The sequence below is a fragment of the Osmia lignaria genome, chromosome 12 (genome assembly GCF_051020975.1).
Source record: "Osmia lignaria lignaria isolate PbOS001 chromosome 12, iyOsmLign1, whole genome shotgun sequence".
NCBI lineage: Eukaryota > Metazoa > Arthropoda > Insecta > Hymenoptera > Megachilidae > Osmia > Osmia lignaria.
In genome coordinates this window covers 9,924,813-9,942,036 of record NC_135043.1, presented here as the reverse complement: position 1 = coordinate 9,942,036, position 17,224 = coordinate 9,924,813, and the positions used below count along the sequence as shown (strand labels likewise).

The following is a 17,224-nucleotide window of genomic DNA, read 5'->3' as shown; positions in this document are numbered from 1 at the left end:
TATAAAGCAAAGAGAAGAAGAAGAAAAAAAAAAAAAACGATGAAGCGATAGTTGGCGTTTCGTATTAACGCGATAGCTCGGGCAACGGTGACGTTTGCCGTAGCTGGCAGCAAGGGCAAAGTACGAGACGCAGTTACGGTGTATCCGGTATTATCGGCCACCGTGAATCATTCCGATCGTTATTGTCTTGTTCGGACGTTGTACGCTTTATCTGGGTTTTTAGGACTTTTGCCTCGCGTGCTCGCCTCGCGGTACATTATCGTTTACTTACTTTTTCTCGGGGCCGAAACGAAACGTTCGAGCGTTTACCGAGCTCCTACCGATCACGGACCGATAATCGCGTACTTACTTACGTAGGTCCCGCGGGTCGATCAACTTTAGCCCGACGGTATTTCGCGTTTTCCCTACATGTCCCGTTAATAATTTGCTCGCGAAACATGCACGGCAGAGCGGGCGCGATAATCTTCTCGGAAGGTCTTATCTGAGGTTTCGCGTGGATCGCGTTGCAAATGTTTCTGATGCGTTGCGGCAGAGCGAAAAACGACGCTTTAGACGAAGAAGGAGGGACCGATAGAGGGAGGGCGAGAGGGAAAGGCTAAACGCGTTTCCCTGCCACGATCAGCGATCCCGTTGGACGAACGCAGACTTAACTGGTAAAACTACAGCGCAATTAGGTTAGGTCGATTAACGGCAAGACTGATTGCAAAATACCGTGCGTCAGTTGCGGCCGAGCGCGATGGGTCGGTCGTGCTTTTAGCACGCTGCTATCGTTCGCTCCGATTCGCCGCCGCGTGCTTTATCGTTCGACGATATTGCAAAAATTAATATTCAGGGCTCTTGCGAAATCGCAACGATTCCGGGTAACTTTCGGTTGAGCGCGCGACGAACGGGGGATCACGCGAGTTCGCGGTGTCGGTCGATCTAGCGAAACACGTGCGTCGGACGACGCTCCGTGAAACGCGACGTGGCGTCGGCTCGTCATGGCGTGGAGTTAGCGGGGGCGGAGGAGCAAGGGGTTACGGTGTACGGAGCGAGGGACGCGGGACACGAGTCGCAACGAAAGCAAGACCGATCTTCCGCTACGGCGCAATCAAGGCCGTACCACTGACTCAGCTCGACCAGCTGTTCGTTACAAAGAAAGAGCGCAAACGATATCGCGGACTCTCGCAACCGCGTGTGCCTTAGATAGCAGCTTCCTGGTGACCTCGGTGCATTAGCACTCGCAATGCCACGTACCGTGACTGCGTTGCCAGCTGCGTTTCTTCCGTTTGTTTACGCGTTCGCCTCGATCGATGATCGTCTTATCGGCAAGACGCTTTGTTTCCTTCCCCCGCGATTTCCGAACGCGCCAGCCCATCTTCTCGCGGTTTCGATTTTCAATCACGGCGAATGGGAAAAAAAGGGGAACAAGAGAGATGGCTTCGAGGAGGAAAAGCAACCGAGGATCTCCGTACTTTCGAACTGCACGCTTGCTCCGCGTTGAATCGACCGACCAGGGTCGTTCGGATCCGACTAAACCCGAGGAGAGCCGGTCGAAGCCGATCGCTCGACTCGGTTATATTCGACACCAGCATCGCCGTTTACCGAAATCTTTTCGACAACACAAATCGCGCCGCTATCGTGTTCCTGGTACGTACCGGTTTTTGCGGCACACGGATCATCCGGATACGAATCGCGATAGAAATCTCGATAAAAATGATTGCGTTATGGAAAATCGGAAAGACGACCGGTCGTAACTCGAACCCATCGCTCAGGCCGCGTGCAGACCAGCTGCGTAGGCGAGTACGATAATTAACTCGAATCAAATTCTCGGAAGATTGGCCGCTGGCTGCGGCGAAAGGATCCTTTCGACGACGACGCGGCGCGACGGATGTTTTCGTCGTCGCGATCGAAGCGAAGGATGATTTACTTATGAAACAATCATTTATTTAACGACCTCGAAAAATTAAGTTAGCCCTATAAAAAATACTACCGGAAAGGTGGCCAAGTTATGTTCTTGAATCCGTACACCGGGTTCTCTTTACTCGCAGAGTGTACCGACCGATATCGATCTAACTCGATAAGATCGATCCTTTCGGTTGGTTTAACGTACTCCAAACAACCCGGTATTACGCAGTTACGAGCGCGTACGATGATCGATGAATCATCGACGAGCCTTCGTACGCTTCGTTTTTATCTTATCGGCGGTTAAGCACCAGCAGACGTATCGTCGTCGTCGTCTGCCAAGCTGGCTCGTCGAGCAACGCGTATACGTTCGTTCGTTTTTTTTAGGAAAACCTTCTGCCGCGTATCGTCGCGATCGTTAACTCGATTAAGAAAGACGAGACAACTTTCTTCAATTTCGCGATCGTCGACCGCGTCGCGATGCTGATGCCGCGTGGGCGGCAGTCGTTCGAGCTCGAATATTTTCCTCGACGGTTCGTGTACACGTTTGCGTAGCTTTACGTACCTCGACCCAACAACGATTCGATCGATCGAATATCGTTTTCTCCTCCGCGGTAGATCGTGACTCGATCTCCTCTACCCTATTCACTCCCGATCGTAATTTATCCGAAAGGTTTGGAGGAATTTCTTGGAGGAAAAACACGGTGGCGAGTGTATATTTCATCGGCGACTATGAAAATATTTGTCGCTGGGAAAATAAATGTAGGAAGAAAAAAACAGGAAAGAATTAAGTGGAAGTTTGTTATGGTAGAATAAAGAGGCATGAGCAAGAGAGAAGAGACAGTGATGGTGGGAGAAGAGAAGAGAAGGGATGGCAGAGGAGGTGGATGGTCAAAGGGCCAGAGGCAGGGCAAACCGTACACCGTAACACACGCATAAATTACGATGTAATTACAAGCTTGGCGATCACGATCGCCGGTTAGGACGGCAGATAGATCGAATCTCCGAGGTTCCTCAGAGGAAGAGGAGCAGATTTTGTGGCAGGAGGAGCGGCTGCACCGGTCAGACGGTCGGGAGGAAGAAGAGTTGAGCTGCGAACGGAGGCAGTCGACTTCTTGCGAACGAAGTAGGTAGTAAAATCACGGGGAAAGAAATGGAGCTAGAGAACGCGCGATCGAGCGAAAATCACCGGCAAAGATTCGAAGAAAAGCGAGTTCACCGAAGCGAATCTCCGCTGCGATCTCGATGTATACCGCGAGTTTCGAATTCAACAAGGTTGAATCAATTCGAAGCCGAAAACACAGGGGAGTAGATGGGGGACGGTTTGCAACGGGTCGACGGACTTTGGAGCGAGGGTGAAAAGCGTATCGCGTGAATCGGAGGATGCCAGACGACGAGGTGTCGCGTGACCGCACGGTAAACTCGCGTCCGACCGACGATCCCGACGGTCCGCACCGTGTATTACCAAGCGGATCGTGAAGCGTGATATTAGCATGTTCGCAGAATCGACTTTGCCTAAAACGATCGATCGATCCGACGCGACGATCGAACGTACCGATTCGATTCGAGGTTGGTTTAAACTTTAAAGAGTAGATACACCGACGAGGGAGACGATACTTTTGCTCGGGTTCGATCGGTGTATAACGCGTGACGGCGTGCGGAAAACACGCTCCACTGGGCCAGACCAGACGCAACCGGGGTCAGCGAAAAAACTCTCGGCGCGTAAAATCTGATGGTAAAAGCATTGCTGATCTACTCGATAGATCCCTGTTTTCCAGAGCGATCGGTTCGATCGAGGTACGAGACTGTAGACTGTAGAGGTAGACTAGCCGCAAAAATAGCCGGGAATCGATGAGAGTTTTCCGAGCGGTGAACGAAAGGGCAGCGATAGGTCGCGAGCAGGGTGGGGGCGGAGCTGGCAGTTTAGCCGTGTCCTTGACCCTCGAAGCGCAAGGCCAAAGTTCACCAGCCAACGATCCTTGCGCTCTTCCAATTCCCTTTAACCCTTTCAGGGCCAGTGGTACGTAAAATGTATTAAGTAAAAGCAAAAATGCCCAAGGACGACTAGATGTGTCTGGATTTTGTCATTCGAAGTCAATAATTTGTTCGGAAGAAAAAAGGGTTAAACAGTATTCGTATCGATGTTTCTCTTTTCCCTTCCACCTATTCGTTACCCCTCGCGGCCTATATTCCCTTCGCAGCAGCTGAAGCTTTCGATCTTCCAAATAACACCTTCGTTTGATAAGCCTGTAGCCAGAACCGGTTTTCTTCCTTCCTACCTTCCTTCTTTTCCCGCGTGTTTACCCTTTCATCTGTTGCCATTTGTACGCCGGTTTCCTTCTCGAAACGAGAAATCTACGAACGAGGCCCTTTGGAGCGACCCTCTATCGATTATCTCGAACCTTTCGCGAGAAATACGCGCTTGCGTTTCGCTGGAGCAGCAAACGATACCGCGGTCGGGAATAAGGTTCTTGCGTCACGTCGCGTCACGTCGCGTCACGGCAGAGCACGGGGGTAAAGTCGTGTCGGACTGTGGGAAATCGGCGAGCGTGGAACGGAGTCGGGATGTTGCGGCCGCGAGCAGAGACTAGACGGTAAGAATCATCGACGAGATGGAGGCGAAGGTGGAGGAGTTTGAGTGGGTGCTGGTGGGGGCGGGGCAGGAGGGAAGGAAAGAGGAGACGCGCACGAAAGGGTGACGGTCACGGTGGTAATGGTAGTAGGGTGAACGGTTGATGGTGGTAGTGGTGGCGGAAGGCGAAGAGGCAGGGACGCGGAGCGATATACAACGCTGGCGGAGGTTAATGCCGCGATCCGGTTCAGGGGGCAGCCTCGGTGGCTGGCTGGCTGGGTTGAAAACAAGGCTTGGCTGACTGGTTTGTTGCTTCGCTGGCTGACTGACTGACTGACTGACTGACTGGAGATAGCTCGCTCGATCGCTTTCCCGTCCTGTCGATTGTCCTCGCTCGAATCGTGGATTACGCTGAGAAACCAGCTGGTGGACGAGCGCAGGGTCGCGTTGGCCGCGGTAAATCGAGCGTAAGCGCGTCTTTGGGTAGCGATATCGCGGACAGCGAGAAAAAGAGGAATGTTTACGGTATCGGGAAAAGATGCGTGGACGCAGAGGAGATAGGAGGAACGAAGCGTGTGCGTTGTTCGAAGAGAGAAACGCGAGAGGAGAAGCGAGGTGAGACGAGTCGAAGAAGAGTGGAAAGGCGAGGCGTGGCGAGACGCGAAGCGGGGCAAACCGAGACGAGATCGCGCGCTCACAGGCGAAGTTTGTTTGTCGTTGACCTCGTACCGACGACCCTGACGTGAGTCAGAGTCTACGAATCGAGAAGCGAGAAGCGAGAACCGAGAACCGAGAACCGAGAGTCGAGAGAGGAACGGAAAGACGGGTCAAACGATGTCAACTCCGATATTTAACGACACACGCGGAACGAACGGTACGAGCAAACTCGAGGAGGATCGCGCGAGATGGAATTGCTTCGGTTCTCGGTGTCGTTGCGAGACCAGTCGCCAGCGCGTCTCGTGGAAACGTCGCTGGAACGTGGAGAGAACGAGGGCGGTCGGTACACATGGTTTACCAACCAAATCGGGGGTCTCTGACCTGACCGAGGTTGCGATCGCATCTCGTTGCGCGACGCATCGAAACCTCCAACACGGTTCGGAACGTGTTTTCGCTCGAAGGAAAATACAAGTCGACCGACGCGATGGAAGGAAACATCTTTGACCGGTATGGTCAAGGTCGGTGAAACTCGTTCGTTTCACGCGAAATCCTTGGTACTCGGATGGGTGGGTCGGTCGGTGGAGGAAAACCGCAAAAGAAAAGAGCAAACGAACCGAAACGTATGACTAACAGTCGGCCCACCCCACCTTGGGAAAAGCTGAAGCGAGAATTGCGCGTTAATGGGAAAGGAAAGAAAAAAAAAAAAAAAGATTGCCGTTTCATCGCGAACGCCCAATCGATCGACGACCTATCACGATTGGAAAGGTGCAGCGTTAGCGTTCGGATCGCAGCCAGATCACGGAGAACATGCGAGCGACGAGATTTCCGACTGCTCGTGGTCGCGCTTGAAATTCCGCGTGGCGATTCGCCAAGGGCGCGTAGCGGTAAAGAGATTCGTTAACCTTCCACGCCGCGAATAAACGAGGTCCTCGCGAACGTCATTACGGTTCGCCAACGTCGCGCGACTCTCGTTCTCGCAAGTTTATTAATAGGATCACGGATATGCGCTGCGATGGGCAAACGAGAATTGGCGATCGCGTTCGTACTCGTTCTCGATAGCTGGGGATTTTCGACTTTGCCTTCGCGTTTATCACAGTCGACGAAAGGCATTCGGGAACTATGGCTAAGGTATCGAGTTTGAGTCACGTTACTTTTTATCGCCGTACGCCGTAAGTTGTACGGTGAATCAGCTTGCACGCGAGAGAGCAGGGTACCTGGTACCCGGTAGCTGGTAATCGGTAGACACGGGATCGAATTTAACTGGATAATTTCGAATGTTTCACGAGTGCTTTGAAGGAAAACAGTAGTACTTTTAAGTATATCTTAAAACGTTCCTCGTCATTACCATAATCTTCCAGGATTTGGGACAAGTTCCATCCGCGCGCACACCTCTTTCTCTTTCAGTCGGTTCGTCAGTCGTTTTAAAGGAAAACGCGGAGGCACCTTCGGGGAAGGTGTAAGATCGCTGCCGTTGCATCCGCGCGTTCGGTGTTAATTCGTGGAAAGATAAGAACGAGGCGAACCCGATACGCTGGAACGGAGAAGCGAAGAATCAGGCGCGCGATAACGAGGCGCGACGATAAATCGGTCGGTCGGCAAAGCGCGTCGCGAGAAGCGAACGGATGAACGCGTTCCGCGAACATCCGAGCGATTTACCGCGAGCACCGTCGTCGGAGTTCCTGGTATCGGGGAAACGCGAAGGGTGCCGCGATTTTGCTGGCAGCGGGACCGAAAAAACTCATTCCCTCTTAGCGAAGGAAAGGGGTAAAAAGCGAGGAGTAGAAAGCCGCAAGCGTCGCCGACGTGCACCGACCGCGGTTCCCTCGTAAAAATATTATTTACGTCGGTCGCGTCTGGTCGACCAGCCGCCTGGCGAAATACTCTCGAATCCTCGTCGCTCCGTTCCTTTATTTCAACAACGATCGCGACGCGACGCGTCCTTCTCCGTTTTATCGATACTCGTAAAACGCGATTACTCGGAGCTCGTCCAATTACGCAGCAACGGGCCAAACTTAAAATTGGCGGATAAATGAAACGGCAACCACAGCGGTGCGTCGTTTCGCGTTAAATCAAGAGAAAATTTTGTAAGAATCGACGGATAGAAGAATTCGGCCCATCGTGTTCCAGGTACACGGCTGCCGCGCGCTTTCCAAGACCGTTCCGATCGACTCTCAGCCAGCGTACTCGGAGCAATTATGGGAACCAGGTCGTAGAAGTTGGGTTGCGTAATCATAGACGGGGCGAGGCCCGCGTTCGAAGTAACTTTGCTTCGGTGAAAGCGAAAGATTCTACCGGTTCGCGAGAAGTTCGCGCGCAAGATACGCCCGCGAGACGCGACTTCGAAGAGCCCGCGATCGTTTATTCGAATCGATCCTGAACTCGATCTCGATGAAAACTCGATACGCGTACCGAGAATCGTTTTCGAAGAAACACGGCTGCGGCGCCCTGAAACGAGCGAAGAAACTGGCGAGCAGGTAAGCGGGCAATCGGACGGACAGGTAAGCTGGAAGGTGGGTAGATAGGTAGGTAGGTAGGTAGAAAGGTAAGTAGGTAGGCAGGTAGGTAAATAGGGAGGCAAACGGACGGAAAGGTAAGCAGGAAGGCGAACAGGCAGCCGAGGAGCCAGGCAAACTGGCTGGAGAGCAGCCAGGTAGAGGAGCGAATAAATCGTAGACGTACGTTATTAATTTTCGTATCGCGCGATACCATCGTCTCCGCAGTTGTGAAAGACCAGAATATCTATTTGAATTATACGAAACGAACTCTTTTATAGTAGAATGAATTGCGCGAATGTCAACCACAAGTGCGTAGCGAATGGAAAGTTTACTCACGATTTCGATAATTTGGACGCAAAACTAAAGTAAAAAGATAGTAAAAAATACTATCAGAAAAGCATACTAATAGCTCGCGAAGAAGAAGAAGGTATAAATGCAAGTGTAAACACGCAATAGCAGCAGAATATTTCGAAATAGATGGCTTAGCAAGGATACTCGTAACGTTGCCAATATTTCTCTAAACGAAAGACGCGAAAGAAGGCGAAAAGGATGAAAATAAATAGCGATCGCGTTCTATTCTCGATATCGTGGAGCGTTAAAAATTGGCAAATAGCGAAAACACGCGGAAGGTGGAAGTTAAACGGTCCGCGTTGCATCGAATCGAATGGAATCGAAGGGAAATACCGGGACCGAACCGCGGCAAAGACGAAGAAGAAGCGCGTCGAGGGGACGATCGTGGTCCGAAAAGGGGTCCCGAATGATCGTAAATCTCCGGGCTTCGCCGACGGAACTGGTTCTACGAAATAGGCCTCGTCCTCGCCAGTTATACCTGCCGCTACGCCGAATGCAAAATCGTTCCGAGTGGACGGCAAAAACCGCAAACACCGAACGACCGGATTTGTTTTTTTCTTTTCGATGGAAGGTTCCGAGATACGTTGCGATCATCGTCGCGTCAGATAGTCGGTGCAAAAAAGCAAATCTATTACCTGATCGAAAAAAAGAAGAAGAAGAAAAAAAGGAAATGTTATCGCGCTCGCGTGCATCGCGACGCATCGCGATGTTCCTCGGGCGAACGGGAGAGTAAGAGAGAACGGGAGTAGCGTCTAAAAATACGTAACGGGGTGCGGTCGAGGTGTAACTCGTAAGGTCGCGAGTTCGATTCCCTGCGAGGGAAAATACAGCGCTATTTCTAGAATCTCCGCTCGAGTCACGGGTGCAAACACCTAGAGCCATGTTTTTCGCGATTCCCATCGCGGTGCGTTTGAAATCGAAAAAGTATATAGAGCGCGTGGAAAAGTTTTGAAAGCTCGGTCGGGGATGGTGGTGGTGGCGGAGGGGCTGCCGGTTGTTCGGTCGCTACGCTGCTAGAAACGGGGAGTGGATCGTTAAGAGGGCGAACTCGAGGGGCTGCCGGAACTTTACGGGTTGTAGAAGCGCGCCGGCTCCGTCGCAGCGAGAATTAGTTTCGGATTAACCAACGGGGCTTCGAAGCGATTATCGAAGCTTTGCCCGGCAGCAGCGCGATAAGTCCCGTGCCGAGTTAATCGGTCCGGCTCTTCCGAATCGATGGATTTCGTGGAAAAAAACATTTCGCCTACAGGATAGCGTCAATTTCGAAACTTCTGCCGATACCAACGGTTCGACTTAGAGCTAGGAAAAACTTATCATCGTCATCGACGCTATGGGACGAGGTGTCGAAACGTCGCGAAGGCTCGTTGTCATCGGGTTTACCGTCCTCTCTCTCTCTCTCTCTCTGTTCTCGCTGTTCGGTATCGCTAAATAAAGCCGCGTTTAAATGCTTGCGACGCAGCTGCCGTGCGGGTACAATGGTACCCCTGTGTTCCCGAGGCTCCGAGTTCTTTCAGAGGCATCGTAGCGTCTCTGGTTTTTTCGACCCACCGAGGAGGATCGTAAAGCGCCACGTGTTTGAAAAGTAGGTCATCGAAGCGAGTGACGAGCGAACGAACGAGCTAGGAAACGAATTTTCATCGAGACCAACAGTCACGGAAGCGTTTCGACCGCATCGGAGTATGTAGTCGAACTCGGTTGCCTCGTGACTCCCTTTTCGCGAGGGAAACCGAGCGAGGGAACCAGGCCAGATCCGAGATTTATCTCCCCTTCGTTTCTCTAGATATCGATTCGCAGCCGTTCGCACTGCGTGCCACCCTCGTTCGCGTACTTTCTCCCCCCTTCACCCTTCAGCGTCTCGAGAAATTAATAATCTACAAACCATAGAGAGAGAGAGAGAAAGAGAAAAGGGTGGTAGGTAGAAAACCGAGTGGTTATAGGTCCATGTTTTCTTCCTCGAGAATTCCCGCGAGGTTATATTTATCCGATTGTGGCTTGCAGTTTCCTCGCAGTTCGCTGTCCGAACGGCAAGGAACAGGAGTTTCCCCTGCGTCACCGTACACTCGATTTTCCGACCGGCTTCGGCTTTCTCGCTCCTCTTCTCCGCCCTTTCCTCAATTTTCCTCCTACCCCCGCTGCGAAGCCTCGTTAAACCGTGTACAGTCGCCTTCTGCTCGAGAATCCGTTTAGTTTCCGCGGCCAGGCATTTCGTACGCGCGAACGTTTCCATCGCAGGTAGACGAGCGGAGGAGGTTTGCTCGCGGCAAACGTCCGAACGAATAAAATTCAATGCTCCGCGTCCGCTGGTCCCGAAAGGACGCTCTTTCTTTTCGATTCTGGCATCGCCTCCGATCCTCGACCCTCCGCTCCTTTTCATCAGCGGACGTTTCAGCCTAGAGACGAAGCGACGGCAATAGGGAGAAAAAGGAGAGCAGAGGATAGACGACGGTGCACGCTTTGAATAGACCGTCTTCGCGAAGGATCTCGAGTTTCAATGGCCGTGCCACGTCCGATTTCGTGACAACCGAAAGACGTCGAAGGAGGATACGAGCGAGCGGGAGTTGTTAGGTACAAAGGAAGGGACGATTTTCGGTCGAGTACGCGCACCGATCCGAAGAAAGCCACGGGGCCCTCTTTCGTGACCCTCCTCGTGATCCTCGTCGAGGGAAAACCGGGATCGTACCGGATTCCAAAAATGGCAGGAAAAACTACGTTGAAATGATATATCGATTTATGATTTTCCGACTCCCGGTAAAAGGAACTTGATCCGAAAACCACCTTGAGAGTCGAGAAACGAACGAACGGTATCCGCGTTCGAGGAAACGTCGCCTTTGATTCGGTGACCGTGCCGCATAGGTCTCTCACGATCAGAAGGAAGCGAAACCGATATAGGAAAGGGTAAACACGCTACCGGATCTTGAGAATCGTCCATCGATAGAACGCGGAGAATGCGAAGCTTGCCAAGCTTTCCTCGTAAATCTCGACGATTGGGTCGGTCCTAACGTTTCCTCCGTTCGCCGCTTCCCGTGGGAAACGGTTCTCGACGCGATCGCGGCGCGGCGGAGGAATACTAAAAGAAACGGCCGCGATTGGGGAAGGTCACGCGTTCGATCCGCGATAATCTTCGTTTATCGTTTTATCGGTCCTCCGATGATGCATCGACGCACGACGATAAGAAAAAACACAGGCCGCAGTTTCGGAGCAGGTTTGACGGTGTCGGCGATGGAGGCGGAGGGCAGGCTCACGATAATCCACTCGATCCTCTCTCGAATTCTCCGTTACGAATAATAAACTCGCCGACAAAGTGGCCGACTATCCCGGCAGCTGAACAGGGACCGAGCATAGACGCCTTCCACGAATCGCTTTTTTCCGTTTCGACCTTCCGCGCCGTAAAAGGAGAACCGAGTTCTCGAAGAAGGACGCCGTCGACGAGGTTTACGCGCTGCCTCTGCATCGTTCTCTCGCTTTTACGGTTCTTCGGATAAATCGATTTTTTTCCCGTAGAATCCTTTGCCTTTCGGGTGGTCGCGATTCGAACGCGTCAAAACTTCCCCAATTCGCGAGATTCCCAGATACGATCTCTACGAGCGCGAATTCGATAGACGTCCAATTACGATAACGCGACACCCTCTCGATACGGAGGACCGATCGAAAATCTCCCTCGACCCCGACCCGTCCAGTCGTTCACCCGTTCCTTCGCTTCGTCGCTTTTCTCTCTTTTCGTCTCGGGCCTGGTTTTCCGGTCGAACGAGCACGGCCATTTCGAGCGCTCCGACACTGACTGGATTCTCCCGGACCGCCACGCCAAACCGTTCCGTCTTCTCTTTTCCTCGAGCGCGCAAACTTGGAATAAATCCCGCGTTAGGAAGCCTTTTCGTTCGTTTATTACTAATTTCAATGTCGTCCCTTTCCGTGCACGCGTCGCGCATCCGTCGTCTTTGGCCGCGGTTATCCTTTCTCTTTTCCAGCTCCGTATCGCTGAACGCGCGACCTGGCTTTACGATCACGGAACGTTGACCCGCGGCAACTGTAAGAGGCAGAAGTTGCTTCTCGGAACGACCGATAAACGAGAAGGAAACATCCGAGCCGGATCGCTCGATGTTGTTTCGGACGTTTCGATCATAGAGGAAGAAAGGCTGCGAGTCGCGCCAAGGTTTCAGCCGCGTAGTTAAGAAAAGCAACGCGATGCGTCGCGAGGTAAAACGCGACGCGCGACGCATGGGTATTTCCGTTTAGTATCCGAGCTTCGCGATGCACTCGTCAACGTTATTCGCAAATTTTCCGCGCCCTCCGTCGCGAGATAATTAGTGCCCGAATTCATAATAATACGGTTGAGCAACGAGACGTCGACGGTAAAAAGTTTGCGATCGAGTCGAATCGGTTTAAACCAGATGATTCGATACGGAAACGCGCAACCATGACCGAAGAAAGATCGGAAGATAACGTAACTAGAGCAGAACCGAGCGTCGATGTTACAAACGAGTCGTATCGCTCCCATTTGTCATTTCCGTTTCCTCGGCTTTTGGTTTCGTGTTCGAACCTCTCGAAGGCTTCGAATTTCTACTTGCGAAGAGACGACCTTTTTACTTGAAAATCGAATCGTGCTAGGTTTATTTATCTATCTTCCTGGGGGAAAAAACGAAAATAAAGGGAGAAGCCACGTCGTGTCAACGACGCCGACGCTTCTTCTATTCGTAGTTTGTTGGGAATCGATCAACCAACAGGGTAAAGTACTTCGGTAGCGCCCTCTGGTACCTACTAGCAAAACTAACTCGAATGCTTTTCGCGTTTTATCGACGCTCGCTACCACGCTTCTCGGGGATAATTTCGTTGAAAGATTTTAGAAGATTTTAGAGGATTTTAAGAGTCGAATGTTTTTGTTGGTACAGGAGCATTTACGCTCGATACGTCGTAAAAGATTGCGCGCGAAGGTAAAGAGAAACGAACGTGCTTGCGTGTTGTTCGGGCCAACGAACAACGATGGCCTCGGTTTCAGGGTCGTTTCGGCTATTATTCGCTTGCACCGACTTACCTCGCCTTCTCTTCGTTCGCATCGTTACCCCGCCTCGTTTCTCGCCGTGTTTTGTCTTGCACTGTCTCGCCGGTTACCTAGCCATGCATCCTTTCGCCTTCTTTCGTTTCGTCTAGCCTCGACTCGGCTCGCCTTGCACACCTCTTCGCTCCTCGCCTCGACGCTGCAAGCCATCGCGTACCTTTTCGTTCCCTCTTCTCCTCGCCGACTCATCGTACCTTCGGTTCCGGTTGTAAGGACGCGGTTTCTTCGAATCGTAAATCTCGCTGGCATTTTTGCGATCGAAATTTTTCCGTCGAACGAACGCGTTAAGGTTGGTATCCACTGTCGTGGTTCGCGCTCGATTTGACGTTCGTGTTTTACGTTCGACGTTTACGGATGCAAGACGGTTGTTCGCGTCGAACGATTCGCCGAATGATCTACGTCGAAGGTCACTTTCCAAGGCTCGTATCGAATTACGATTGCAAATCGCAAGGAACGTTGACGTTTCCGCGTTCGTGCCACTGCAGAGAATTCTAGTCGCGCGCTCAAACTCGAGGGCGCTGCTTTCTACCTCGCAGGCGACATCTACGCGTCGCTAATGATTCTCATGAAAACCGAATCGATTTAGGCACTTTGAACTTTTCGTTATGAACTACAGCACTTGGCAACGGTTCGAATGCATACAAATTGCACGACTAAATATTTTTTTAAACTAATTTTCGGTAAGCCGATAAAAATTGACTCCTGCGCCATCTGTTAAAAGACGGCGGAAACTACTCTACAACTTACCGACTGTCCGTCGGTAACTTACGACCGGTAAGTCGTTGAGTAGTTTCAAAAATTAATTTTGTACGAGGAGTTATTAATTTATTATTTTAATCAATTTTGAAGCATTATTTGTATGAAAACCATAGAAACCTTAGTTTTTGCCTGTGTTTCTCACCAGTGGATGAAATATCAGCAACACTAGCGCTTCGACACGAAGTACGAAGGTTGGAAGGCCTGAACCAATCGAAAAGAACCACATGGTCAAGTATCGCGTCACTTTACGTCCGTGTTCGTTGATCGAAAAAGGTAGAAACAAGTAGAACGATACCTACATCGACGGGAGTTATGTCGGGACTGGTTGATCGAAGGAAATTTCAGACGAAAGCATGTTGGTGTCGCGTGGAAACTTTGTTTACGCGTTCGGCGAGAAGTCCCCGTACGTGAAGGATAATAGGAGCCAAGAGAATGCGATCAACGTTATGACGGCAAATCGGATCGTCGTGTTTCTCGTATTTGTGTCCGGTGTAGCGGTTGCTGTCATCGGCACCTTGCTGTCCCAATACATTCGAAGTGCATCCAAAGGTTTACCAGGTAATTTTTCTGATCTGTAAATTTATACGAATTGTCAGGTAGCTTGCCCTTCCCAGTCGTCTAACCTCTATCGAAAGAACCATACTCCCTTTCAGACTATGACTTTCGCCACGTATTTATTCCGTTGCCCTCGGAGGGGACGTTGGACCTGTACGATGAATCCACTTTGGGCGTAGCGTTACCCACGTCGTCCCAACTGGATCAACTGAAAATGCAAAATAACGCTAGGACCACCGCGGAGGCGTTAACGTCGCTGCACTTGGCGCTGGAGATGAAATTATCCGGAAAGCAAAAGAAAGCGGTGAAATTGTTTCAGCATGCGGTGGCACTGGCTCCTCGTCATCCAGATATTTTGAATCATTACGGAGAGTTCCTGGAACACACGCAAAACGATGTAATCAAAGCGAACGAGTATTACGTACGAGCATTGACTTACCAACCGAATCACGAGGGTGCTCTGATAAACAGTCAGAGAACAGCCCGGGTCGTGGAGGAGTTGGATCGAAGAATGCTAAGGCGTATAGACGAGAAACGAAACGCGTTATCGGCTATACCGGATAACAACGCGGCGTTGATTCGCGCGAAAAAGGAGGCTTACTTCCAGCATATCTATCACACCGTTGGGATAGAGGGAAACACGATGAATCTGGCTCAAACCAGAGCGATCGTTGAAACGCGAACCGCGGTAGCTGGTAAGAGCATCGACGAACACAACGAAATTCTAGGTCTCGACGCTGCGATGAAGTACATAAACGCGACTCTGGTCAACCGAGTCGGATCTATTTCCATCAAAGATATACTTGAGATCCACACGCGTGTTTTGGGTCACGTGGATCCCGTCCAAGGTGGCCAGTTTCGACGTACTCAGGTGTACGTCGGTGGTCACATCCCTCCTGGTCCTGGTGACATACATTATCTCATGGAGGAGTTTGCGTTGTGGTTAAACAGTGAGAGGGCTATTCGAATGCATCCTGTCAGGTGAATGAAACTTGGAAAATAATGCCGTACCGTCAGCGTAATATTCTTATTCCATATCATTTTCCTTTTAGGTACGCGGCTCTGGCACACTACAAATTGGTGCACATACATCCATTTTCAGACGGCAACGGAAGGACGTCCCGTTTGCTGATGAACATGATCCTAATGCAGGCTGGTTATCCACCGGTTATCATTCACAAGCAGCATCGTCACACGTATTATGAAAATCTTCAGATTGCGAATACAGGGGATGTTCGTCCGTTCGTTAGATTCATCGCCGAGTGTACCGAGCAAACGTTGGATCTGTTCTTGTGGGCGACCAGTGAATTTTCCAGGCAAGTTCCCGCTCTTAGCCAAGATACCCTGTTTACCGAACGGCAGGACACGATCGCTTTAGAGGATGATGGCAGCGGTGAGGACAGCTTGGACGACGACTGACACCTATGCGGGTGAATTGTCGCGGAATTTCACGCGACGTATCATTAGTATTTTCACGACCAAAGAATTCTCTGCGCGTTGATTCGCGCAGAGAAACCCATGATCGTCGACGAGTCGACGGTACAGATATGCTTCCGTTACACAACAGTTTCCGTTCCGCTCTATCGTACATTTTTTTGTCGCGTTAGAATAAAATGCATCGCAGAAACGCATGGACGTTACAAAATCCGATCAAAGACTGTGATCTAATGTAAGAACCTTTGTAAGTAGTACATTTAACTGGGAGGAAGACTTTTAAACGTCGGTAGATCTATCTTGCCGTATAAAAGAAGTATCGCGTGTAGATAAATGCAAATCTTACTTGCTGGTCAAGTTATTTGCTACGTATAGAAGAATGTAAATACGTACACTGCTTTTAATAAATACGTTATTTTCGAAATCATCGTTCTCTTGTATTTTTCTTCGTTCACCGTTTCGGTTCGATACAAATTTTCGCACACCTATCGGCGATTGGTACGCGTTAAACGGGCCCGCCATTTTTTTCAGCCTTTAAATCAATCACTGCTGTTTTTTATTTATTAGGTAACAGGGCTAGAATTTTTCATCTTTTTCTCTCTTACAAGTATTTACGAACAAAGCGTAAAGTTAAGGAACGACCGTACATTACTGCCATCAAACGCGCCTCTCGTTCTCTACACTCTACTTTACGTCATTTTCTTATATAAAAAAATATGCAACTGCATCGGCATGTTTGAACACCGCGTTTAAACACAGAATAAAACGGTGGCGCGCAATTTCGAAAGCTCTTTCCCGTCGTCTCGTTACCTGACTCGACGAACCTCGTACGACCGTTTCAAATAATGGCAAGACAAAGAAAATAATTATTAAACGCACGACTTCTACGAAACTTTAATTTCTTTACTTCTAATAAAACATTATCGATGCCTCATCGGATAAAATAACGATACAGAGATGGTTCGCACCGACTGTTTAAGCGCGCGATTGATTAAAATACGTATCACGAGTGAACAGAATGCTTTGCGATTCTTAACGCTAGACGTGCAAATGCTTTGTTTTTTTCCTCTCCTCTTTATACGCAATACAACCATGCGAATTTTTATCTATATATAAATACATTTCTATAAAAATCGAATTTTGTCAACAAACTTAGTCGACGATCTATCGTTTGATCTCTTGTTACTTTCCCACGTTCGTTCTCATCGTTCACCGTATTCCATTCCCATCTCTTTTTAACTCCCAATCTTTCAGCGGTTACAAAGCCCGTTCTCTTTCTGTCCGTGGAACACGGTTCGTTCGATACCGTACTTTCGTAAAAATTAAAAAAAAAAAAAGCAAAAATAAATTGAAATCAAACGGGAGAAAAAGAAAAATCGTCGCTATATCGATTACAAAATCACGAGGGGAAAAAAAAAAGATACAAGGGGAGAGCATATATAAAAGAATATCTAAAACGATTAG

General features: G+C 50.0%; 3 protein-coding genes across 5 annotated transcripts in view; 2 read left to right on the top strand and 1 right to left on the bottom strand.

Moving 5' to 3' along the window:
• Positions 1-13,119, bottom strand: part of Dh31 (diuretic hormone class 2) — a 31,615-nt gene extending 18,496 nt beyond the window's left edge. The window contains exon 1 of one of the 2 annotated variants that reach the window (XM_034321087.2): positions 12,989-13,119. Coding sequence is in view for 1 of the 2 variants with exons in the window: in XM_076691135.1 (XP_076547250.1) it covers positions 12,989-13,010 (22 nt within the window). In the remaining variant the exon portion in view is untranslated. The remainder of the gene's footprint in view (positions 1-12,988) is intronic. The other variant, XM_076691135.1, reaches the window with a different exon arrangement.
• The window catches only part of LOC117602734 (uncharacterized), a 169,850-nt gene that overhangs the window by 97,112 nt on the left and 55,514 nt on the right, over positions 1-17,224 (top strand). The window lies entirely within an intron of this gene.
• On the top strand, positions 14,125-17,104 carry Fic (FIC domain protein adenylyltransferase). 2 transcript variants are annotated; one of them, XM_034321083.2, is made up of 3 exons: positions 14,125-14,329; positions 14,425-15,307; positions 15,379-17,104. In XM_034321083.2, the coding sequence occupies exons 1-3, from the start codon at positions 14,125-14,127 to the stop codon at positions 15,743-15,745; spliced, it is 1,455 nt and encodes a 484-aa protein (XP_034176974.1). In that variant the 3' UTR covers positions 15,746-17,104. The 2 variants fall into 2 exon arrangements, with proteins under 2 accessions (XP_034176974.1, XP_034176973.1); XM_034321082.2 differs by having other exon boundaries at positions 14,407-15,307.

What these genes read in the sequence shown, in the direction of transcription:
- Fic (XM_034321082.2), top strand. Translation starts at nt 14,125, where the DNA reads ATGTTGGTGTCGCGTGGAAACTTTGTTTACGCGTTCGGCGAGAAGTCC. An exon ending in TGCATCCAAAGGTTTACCAG is followed by an intron (nt 14,330 to 14,406) that starts GTAATTTTTCTG and finishes CTCTATCGAAAG; the next exon opens with AACCATACTCCCTTTCAGAC. An exon ending in ATTCGAATGCATCCTGTCAG is followed by an intron (nt 15,308 to 15,378) that starts GTGAATGAAACT and finishes TTTTCCTTTTAG; the next exon opens with GTACGCGGCTCTGGCACACT.